A 9,697-nucleotide genomic window follows, 5' to 3' on the forward strand; every position below is an offset into this window, starting at 1 on the left:
TTATAACCTGAGACCCAGGAGGGGGATGCGAACGGGGGTGTCTGAGGTGGGGTCACTGGAAGCTGGCTGTGGGCTTGGGGGGACTGGAAGTGGCAGGGGGGAGTCCAGGGCATCTAGCCCAGGACTCCCCAAGATAGACTTGGCTGAAAGTCCCTGATTTCTGTGCTAACAAGCTCTGTTCTATCCCGTGTTCCTGTCATTTAATAAACCTTCCCTGTTACCGGCCGGCTGAGAGTCTTGGCTGGCTGTGGAGTTGGGGGGCAGGGCCCTCTGGCTCCCCCAGGACCCCCCCCAGGCAGACTCGCTGGGGGAAGCGCATGAGGGGACGGGGATGCTGAATGCTCCGGGGTCTGACCCAGGACGGTGGAAACTGTGGCAGCTTCTTGCCACGGGACGGTCTTCTCCGAGAGAGGAGGCTCCCCCAGAGTCCTGGCTGGCTTTGTAGGGAGCAGCTCCGGAGCATCGCCCCAGGGACTCCATGGTGCCCCCCACCCACAGCATGACAGCCCCTGCCAAGCTGGCTCCCCATCCCCTGCAGCATGGCACCCTCCGACCATGCTCCCCGCAGCACAGCTCCCCCAGCGCAACCCAGGCCTGCCCCCCAATCGCCCCTGCTGACCCCCCAGTGTCCCCCATCGAGCGCCCCCCTCACCGAGAATGCGGAAGATGAAGTGCAGTTGTTCCTCCACAGTGGAGCCAGGGAAGAGCGGGCGGCCCGTGGACATCTCATAGAATATGCAGCCCACGCCCCTGGGGGAGAGAAGCTGGGGTCAGGGTGCCTAGAATTGTGGGGTGGGGGTCTCTCTGGCACAGCCCCCTCCATCCCCAGTTCCAGGGGCCACTCAGAGGCACAGCACGATAGACAGCAAAACCACCCGGGCTGCAGGAGGGGACCTTCCCCCCCCGCCCCCAATCGCCTGCCTTCCCCTCCCCTGCCTGGGCTGGCGCATCCTGCACCAGGTGGTCTGAAGCTCCAGGACTGAGGTGGGGCGGGGGGGCACAGTGTCGGTGTCACTGATCAGGCCCAGCTGGACACAGCAGGGTGGGAGGCTGGGGGCTGCATGGGGGAGGGGGCAGCACTTTGGGTGTGGAGTCCCGGGGGTCCCCGCGTGGTGAGAGAGCAGGAGAGGCCGGGCTCAAATAAGGGGGCTGGACGGGGGGGCACGAGGAGAGGAAGGGATAGGAGGGGGGCAGAGGACCAGTATGGGCTGGGAGGAGACGGGGGCCAGGGTCAGGTGGGGACAGGAGGAGGGGGGCGGGTCCCTAGCCGGGCAGGGGATGGAGGGGCAGGGCGGGGCCCAGGCCGGGCAGCGTCACTCCACCAGCAGCCATGGCACCCCAGGCCCAGCCTGCAGCCCCCCCAGGTACGCGCCCGGCTCACCACATGTCGATCTGCGTGGAGTACTCGGTGGAGCCCAGCAGGATGTCGGGGGGCCGGTACCAGAGCGTCACCACCTCGTTGGAGTACGTCTTGGTGGGGATGGACTTGGCCCGCGCTAGACCTGGCACAGAGAGAGGGGGATGGCACTGGAGGGAGGGCACTGGGGGGTTCCAGGGGGCTCACCAAAGTCAGCCAGCTTGAGTCGCTCCACTCGTTGCTGAGCAGGTTCTGGGAGGCAGGGTGGGGGTTTGGGGGTTCAGGGGGCACTAGGAGTTCCGGGGGGCTCACTGAAGTCAGCCAGCTTGAGCTCACCCCGCTTGTTGCTGAGCAGGTTCTGGGGGGCAGGGTAGGGGTTTGGGGGTTCAGGAGGGCTGGTGGGGTTCCGGGGGGCTCACCGAAGTCGGTCAGCTTGAGCTCGCCCCGCTCGTGGCTGAGCAGGTTCTGGGAGGCAGGATGGGGGTTTGGGGGTTCAGGGGGCTCTGGGGGTTCCAGGGGGCTCACCGAAGTCAGCCAGCTTGAGCTCACCCCGCTTGTTGCTGAGCAGGTTCTGGGGGGCAGGGTAGGGGTTTGGGGGTTCAGGAGGGCTGGTGGGGTTTCGGGGGGCTCACCAAAGTCGGTCAGCTTGAGCTCACCCCGCTCGTGGCTGAGCAGGTTCTGGAAGGCAGGGTGGGGGTTTGGGGGTTCAGGGGGCTGGGGGGGTTCCGGGGGGCTCACCGAAGTCGGCCAGCTTGAGCTCGCCCCGCTCATTGATAAGCAGGTTCTGGGGTTTGAGGTCGCGGTGCAGCACCTTCTGGCGGTGGCAGTACGCCAGGCCCCGCAGCAGCTGGAACAGGAAGAGCTGGGGGGGACGGAGAGGCGCTGTCAGCCTGGCCCTGGGGGGGCCCCGGGAGCCCCCCCCCAGCCCCGCCCGCACTCACCTTGACGTTGTGCATGTTGATGAGGTTGCCACAGTCATCCAGGTACTGCTTCAGGTCCTTGTCCTGCGGGGGCAGGGCAGGGTTAGCACCGCCCAGATGCCGGGGTCCCAGCGAGCCGCCCCCCGGCCCCCCACTCACCAGGTACTCGAAGACCAGGGTCAGCGACTTCTCCGTGTGGATGATGTCATGCAGGGTGACGATGTTGGCGTGTTTCAGGTCCTTCAGCAAGGACACTGGGGGGGAGGGGAGAGGAGGTGAGTGAATCCTGGCCCCCCAGCATGCTCCCCGCCCGCACCCCCAAGTCTGCCCCCCCCCCCCAGCATGCACCCCAGCACCTCCAGCCCACCCTCCAGCCTGCTCCCCCCAGGACCACCCAGCCACCTAGTATCTCTGGCCTGCCTACCAGCCCGCTCCCCGGCCCACATCCTGGGCCCCGTACCCCGCAGCCTGCCCGCTGGTGCCCCCAAACTCCAGCCTGCCCCCTTGGCACCCTACAGCCTGCCTCCCCAGCACCCCTGAACCTACCCCCTAGACTGCCCCCCAGCCTGCCGCCTCAACACCCCCACAGCCTTCCCTGCCCAGCACATCCAGCCTGCCTCCCGGCACCCCCAAGCACCTCCGGCCCGCCTCCCAGCCGGCCCCCCACAGGTACCTTCCCGGATGGCTGTGCAGGGCGCCCCCTCCTCGTGCTCCAGGCGAATTTCCTTCAGCGCCACCAGGTTGTCTGTCAGTTTGCTCTTGCCCTTATAGACGGTGGCGTATGTCCCCTGTGGGGCAGCGATGGGGGGGGGGGGTCACAGCTGGGTGCCCCTCCTGCCCCATCCCCCAACCAGCCACTTGCCCTCCTTGCCTGGCCCATGACCCCCACCCCAGGGTGCCCCCAGTCCAACCCCCTGATCTCTGCCCCATCACCCACAGTCCCCTCCCCAGCCCCATGGTCCCTCTCCTGGCCCCTCCCTCTAATCTCATCCCCTAGCTTGGACCTGGGGGGCGGGGGGCATTAGGACCCACCGCATCCCCCCGCTCCCCAGGGCCCAGCTCCCACCTCTCCCAGTTTGTCCAGCTTCACATAGGTCTCCAGCTTCCCGAAGCCGATCTCAGACTGCAGACGAAAGACCAGCTGTGAGATGCCTGCTGGGGGGAGAGGGAGGAGAACCCGGGCGGCAGGCCAGGGCCATGGCAGGGGCCAGCGGGGACCCGTGGGGCAGGGGACCCATGGGGCAGGCCAGGACCGTGGCAGGGACCAGCAGGGCACCATGGGGCAGGGGACCTGTGTGGCGGGCCGGGGCCATGGCAGGGGCCAGCGGGAACCCATGGGGCAGGCTGGGGCAGGGGCCAGCGGGGCACCGTGGGGCGGGGGAACCCGTGGGGCAGGGGCCAGCGGGGCGCCGTGGGGCAGGGGAACCCGTGGGGCAGGCTCTCACCAGCGAGACACGGCGCAGGCGCCGGCTGAGGGGCTGCTCGAACAAGGGGCTGTTCAGCGCCAGCTTCTCCAGGCAGCCCTCAGGCAGGCGGATGTCGGCTGGCAGCGAGAGCCGCTTGTTGATGTCCTGGGGGGAGCAGGGACGGGGGTCACAGGCGCAGTCAGAGACCCCCCTGCCCCCACCCTCGCCCCCCTACAGGTAGTGACCCTGTCCCTCCCCTCAGATCACCCCCTCCCAAGATCTCCCCCGGCCGCCCCCCACCTCAGAGGAGATCTTGCGGGCCGAGCTGTGGCGCATGCGGACACGCACGGGGGACTGGATCTCGTCGGACGAAGTGCCGGACGCCTGGTCACTCTCCCCGTCGGAGCCCATCTTCACGTCCTCCTGCACCATCTCTGGGGGGGCAGAGCGGGGGGAGTGTTACCAGGACGACAGAAAGCACCCCCCAGCCTAGACCCCTGGCCGGCCACTGCCAGAGACCCCCAGCCGGACCCCCAGGCAGCCCCCAAGCACACAGCGCCCCCTCCTGCGGAGCCAGCCCGCGCCACAGCGCCCCCTGTAGGATATCCCTCAGCAAGCCCTCGCCACAGCACCCGCTGCTGGATACCGCCCCCGCCAGCCCTCACCACAGCACCCCCTGCTGGATACCCCTCAGCCATCCCTCACCATAGCACCCCCTGCTGGATACCCCTCAGCCATCCCTCACCATAGCACCCCGCTGGATTACCGCCCCCGCTGGCCTCCGCCAGCCCTCACCACAGCGCCCCCTGCTGGATCTCTTGGCCTCCGCCAGCCCTCCCACAGGCGCCCCTGCTGGATACCCCTCAGCCAGCCCTCGCCACAGCGCCCCCTGCTGGATACTCCCCACAGCCCCCCTTCCCCCCATCAGAGACTTCCCCCCATCCTTCCTCCCCCAGCCAGCCCTCACAGCGCCCCCTGCTGGAGACTCCTCCCCCTCCCCAAGCCAGCCCTCGCCACAGCCTCCACCATCCCAACGTTGCCAGGCAGCCAGAGGCAGCACCCCCAGGCCAGCTCAGTGCGCATTGGCCGGCAAACTCTGAAAGCAGCTGGCCGGGAGGCCAGGGGCCAGTGCCCAGTGCTGGAACTCTGAGAGCGACCCCCCCAGGGCCCCGCCCGTGTCCTGCCAGGCCAGCTCGGCCACCCATGTAATCAAACACAAACCACAGCCACTGAAAGAGGGAGAGGCTGGTTACCCCCGACTCCGCCAACATTACAGCCTACAAGTCCCCCCCCGCCTCTGACCACTAGACTCCACTGCACTCTCAGAGCCAGGGAGAGAACCCAGGAGTCCGGGCTCCCAGCCCCCTCCACACTCTAACCCACTAGCCCCCATTCCCCTTTCCAAGCTGTGGTCTGCTCTGCAGAAGGGGGGCTGGCTCGGGGGAGACTCTGGGGTCTGCACTGCCCCTCCATAGTCACCTAGTCGGCTGGCACGGGCGAGGTGGGCGCTCAGGCTGCGGGTCATGCCCAGGCGCGGCCGGCGCTGCAGGAAGGAATAGACGCTGCGCGAGGCGCCCCAGGGACGCCCGCTCTTCCCCTCCAGGCCTGGGGGGCACGAGACATAGGGCGCAGGGGAGCCCAGCCCACAAGGAGAGAAAGATTGGGGGAGGGGGGCAGTCACACACCCAGGGGAGAGGATGTGGGGGTTGGGTTGGAGGGACCATATAGATAGGGGAGGAGATTGGAGGGGAGATTGGGGGAATCATGCAGCCCAGAGGATGGGGGGGCAGATGGGGAGTTGTCACACAGCCAGAGGGGGATGGGTGGAGGGCAGGGAAGGTCACACAGCCAGAGGGGGGTGCGTGGAGGGGGGGAGAAGGTCACACAGACGTGCAGGGGTGGGAAGATCACACAGCCCGTGGGGAGGTGCATTGTGGGGATGGGGGAGGGTCACACAGCCAGAAGGGAGGAGGACAGGGAGGGGGGCCAGAAATTAAACACAGACAAAAAAGAAAAGAAAAAGAAAATGAAGAAACAAAAATACAACAGAACAGAAACAAAATCCAGGACCCCTGCGTAGGGGGCACAGACCAGCCAGGGGGGACGTATCCTTGGGAGGGCCATGGACACCCTCGCACCTGAGGGGCTCACATCAACCAGAGCACTGGGGTCCAACCATCTCCATTCCTGCACTCAGCCGCCCCCTCCCCCCGAATTCCAACCCTCCCAATAAACTCTGGAAAGTATCAGTAATGCCCCCTGCATCCTGGCTCCGACCCCCACCCCGTTCTAACCCCTAGACCCTATTCCCCTCCTGGTGCAGCAGAGAGAACCCAGTAGTTCTGGCTCCCAGCCCCCACTACTCTAACCACTAGATCCCACTCCCCTCCCAGAGACGGGAGAGAACCCTGGAGTCCTGGTTCCCAGCCCCCCCCACGCTAACCACTAGAACCCACTCCCCTTCTAGAGCTGAGGAGAGAACCCAGGAGTCAGGGTCCCCTGCCCAAACTGCCTCTAACACCCCCATCTGGGGCTTTGGTTCAGTCCAATGGAGGTGGAACCTGGCTGTCACACCCCTACAGCCAAAGTGAGATGGTATGTTCCACCTGCCTATTAGCCACCTCTAGGGAGCCAGCCAATCGTTGCTCAGCTTGGTGCCTAGGCTGGTTCCCAAATGGGCCACCAGCAATGAGGAGGGTGGGGTGAGGAGGGAAGGGAGGCAGCCTTTAAAGGGACAGCTATGCCCAGAGACCACCACACCGGCACAGCCAGGGAGCTCTTAAAGGGGCAGCCACATCCCCAGACCCTTTAGGGGGTCCATCCAATGGACACTTTAAAGGGGCCACAACACCCACAGGGAATCTTAAAAAGACAGCCATACTCAGGTAACACCTTAAAGGGGTGGCTATGACTGAAGAAAGCCTTAAAGGAGTGGCCTTGTGCACAGATCCCTTTAAGGAACCGTCTTGTAAGTGGAACACCTTAAAGGGGCGGTTACGCCCAGAGAACACCTTAAAGGGGTGGCCAAGCAACTCAAATGTCTTAAAGGTGCAGTCACAGCAAGAGCCAGCTTAAAGGGAAGGTCTCAGTCCGGATCCCATCCACGCCCAGCACAGAAAGGTCCCATGGGAAGGTGCCGGAGTAGGCGGAGCTGCCCCAGGCACCAGGGTCCGGGGCAGGCCCAGCTGGGGGAGTGGCTCACCAGTGTCACTGCTGTTGTTCTCCTCGATGTTGATCTGCTCATTGAGGTTCTTCTCGGCTGTCCGGCTCCCCCGCAGGGTCATTGAGAGCTGCCTCTTGATCTTCTTCATCCGATCCATGATGGGGCCAGGGCTGGGGCTGCTGCACGGAGGGGAAAGGACACCACAGGCTGAAACACCGGATCAGGTACACAGGGAGGGATTCCCTGGCGCTGGGATGCAGCCACCTCTGGTGTGGGGCAGATAAGGAACAGCCGCACATAATGCCACACAGGGACTGCTCTCCCAGCACTGAGATGCAACCACCTCTAGAGCAGGGCAGCTGGGGAACAGCTACACATAACACTGCACAAGGAGGGCTGCCCTGGTGCTGAGATGCAGCCGCCGCTGGGGCAGGGCAGCTGAGGAAAAACTCTAGGGGAAAGAGTCTAAGGAAATTTACTAACCACGAACCCCCCACACCACTCCCCGGCTAAGAGCTATGCCAAGCAGAGGTAGGTCAGGGCAGGGGCTATGCATGGTGTCGATGCTCCCACTCCAGCATGCATCTCACATTACACCCCTGGGAACGGACAACCCAGATGGATTAGTCACTCTACAGCATGGCGAGCCAGCTAGTGCCCCCCACATCAAACCCAGCAGTCAGCAGGCCTGCTGCCCCCCCAGCTCAGACCCCACAAGTCAACCAGCCAGTGCCCCCCGCTCAGCCCCACAGGCCAGCCAACATGGTGCCCCCCACATCAGACCCATGGACCATAGGGAACACATGGGGCTGGGGTTGGGCCCATATGTCTCCCTCAAAGGGTCAGCTGCAGGGGGACTCAGGGTGGGGCCCTCGACAGGAAGGGGGCACAGTAGCTGATGGGTGGAAGGACTGAAATGCTGCCCCATTAACACTGAAGACCAGTGATGACTCTCAGGCAATTTGATGTTACCATGGCAATGTTTGAACAGCTGACTCTGGGAGGAGCTTGGGGCATGTGGCAGGAGCCAGGGTTAGTGGGTGGGGCTTGGGATTCTGGAAGGAGCCTGTGTGAGAAGGGATCTTGGGGGAGGAGCTTGAACATGGGGAGGCTTGAGGGAGGTGCCTGTTGGAGAGGGAGTGGCTTAGGGTTTCTGGAAGGAGTCTGTACAGGGCAAGGCCTTGGATTTGTGGGAGGAGCCTGTTACAGTGGGAGGGGCATGTTGGCAGAGATTGTCAAAGGGAGGGGACAGTGGGTGGAGACAGAGTGGGAGGAGCCTATGTGAGTGGGAGGGCCTTGGGGTTGTGGGACAAGCCTGAAGAAGCAGCAGAGGGTTGGGGAGCCTGCAGCCTGGGGAATGGTGGCAGGGGGCTGGCTCCCAGCAGCTGGATGCCTCCACGGTGATGGTGAATTAGCAAAGTGTACCTGCTGCCATCAGTAGGCTTCAGGAGTAACGCCCGGCTGTGACAGCGGGGGCAGTTCACATCCCTCTGATTGACTGGGGGCTGGAGCAATCCCCACAGCCTCCAACCGCCGCTCCGGTGTGAGTACATGGGGGAAGGATACACAATGGTGGGAGGAAGCACAGGATGGTAATAGCCAAGCAGGGGACTGCGGGGTGGGGGACTGGGCAGGGGGACTCTCCCTGGGCAGTCAGTGCCAGGTGCTGCAGGACACCATGCTGTGTGGGGCAGGGTGGGTAGCAGGGCACACTCCCCGTGGTAGGCAGGACTGGGGGCAGGGGGCTGGGCAGGGGGACTCTCCCTGGGTAGTCAGTGCCAGGCACTGGGGGGCACCGTGCTGTGTGGGGCAGGGTGGGTAGCAAGGCACACTCTCCGTGGTAGGCAGGACTAGGCACTGGGGGCAGGGGGTTGGGCAGGGGGACTCTCCCCGGGTAGTCAGTGCCAGGTGCTGGGGGCACTGTGGGTAGCAGGGCACACTCTCCCATGGCAGGCAGGACTGGGCGCTGGAGGGGGTGCTGTTGAGAGCAGGGCAGGGGGCGCTGTCAGTGCTGGCCCCACTGGGGGGCAACTCAGGCTGCCTGCTCCCCCTTCCTTCACCCGATGGAAGCATCTGCAGAATCCTCTTGGCTTGAGCTGCCTGCCAGGGGCCAGGGCACAGATCCAGTCCCATGCAGCCCTCCTCCCCAGCACACAGGGCACCTACAGCACATGCTTGTGCCATGCCAACCCCAGCCCCAGGCTAATGCAGCACCTGGCAGCTCACCTGTCCTGGCAGGGAGTGGGGGCGAGCTGTTAGAGCGGGGGTTGGGGGGCTGGGAGCCAGGACTCCTGGGTTCTCTCCCTGGCTCTGGGAGGGGAGTAGGATCCAGTGGCTTCACACCATCTACCCATCACTGTACTTTAGGGGGAGACTCTGAGGTGGACCTGAGTAAGCAGCAGCCTCTGTCCCCTCCAGGGGCACCGGCTCTCATCTGGCACGGTGAGGCGCTGGGTCTACATACCCGCTCCCTCAAGGGCTCTGGATCTCCACAGGAGCCCTGTGGGCAGGGCCGAGGGCGGGCTCAGCCCCGGATCCGGGCGGGGGAAATGCCAGAGCCCGGCTCAGCCGAGAGGCTCACCAAGGTTCCCCTGGTCTTATTCTTATCCCTGATCCATCTTGGCCACCAAGCCCGTTCTGGGAGTCCCAGGAGTCGGACACCAGCCTTCCCCTCGGGCCCCCACTGCTCGCACCAGCGAAAGGTCACCTCCAGCACCCAGAAAGGACTTGAGGGGGTGGCAAGGCTGGGGGGAGGGGAGTTTGACTGAGCTGGCTTCCCCCGCATGCCCCCCACTCCCGCCCCGCACCCGCTGCTAGCCTGGCCCTGGCTCCCTCCCGCCCTGTGCCCCCC

At 64.9% G+C, this 9,697-nt stretch overlaps 1 protein-coding gene across 1 annotated transcript in view; it reads right to left on the reverse strand.

The window, feature by feature from the left end:
- CDK16 (cyclin dependent kinase 16) overlaps positions 1–9,697 on the reverse strand; it is a 14,856-nt gene continuing 5,159 nt past the window's right edge. Inside the window, exons 2-13 of the mRNA XM_075071284.1 lie at positions 6,886–7,025; positions 5,163–5,288; positions 3,984–4,117; positions 3,723–3,848; positions 3,344–3,400; positions 2,951–3,065; positions 2,437–2,531; positions 2,299–2,361; positions 2,096–2,219; positions 1,382–1,502; positions 653–750; positions 1–83 (exon numbers count right to left, since the gene is read on the reverse strand). Of these exons, the coding sequence (XP_074927385.1) occupies positions 1–83; positions 653–750; positions 1,382–1,502; positions 2,096–2,219; positions 2,299–2,361; positions 2,437–2,531; positions 2,951–3,065; positions 3,344–3,400; positions 3,723–3,848; positions 3,984–4,117; positions 5,163–5,288; positions 6,886–7,003 (1,260 nt within the window). The 5' untranslated portion in view covers positions 7,004–7,025. The remainder of the gene's footprint in view (positions 84–652; positions 751–1,381; positions 1,503–2,095; positions 2,220–2,298; positions 2,362–2,436; positions 2,532–2,950; positions 3,066–3,343; positions 3,401–3,722; positions 3,849–3,983; positions 4,118–5,162; positions 5,289–6,885; positions 7,026–9,697) is intronic.

Source organism: Chelonoidis abingdonii, chromosome 11 (assembly GCF_003597395.2).
Source record: "Chelonoidis abingdonii isolate Lonesome George chromosome 11, CheloAbing_2.0, whole genome shotgun sequence".
Taxonomy (NCBI): Eukaryota; Metazoa; Chordata; order Testudines; family Testudinidae; genus Chelonoidis; species Chelonoidis abingdonii.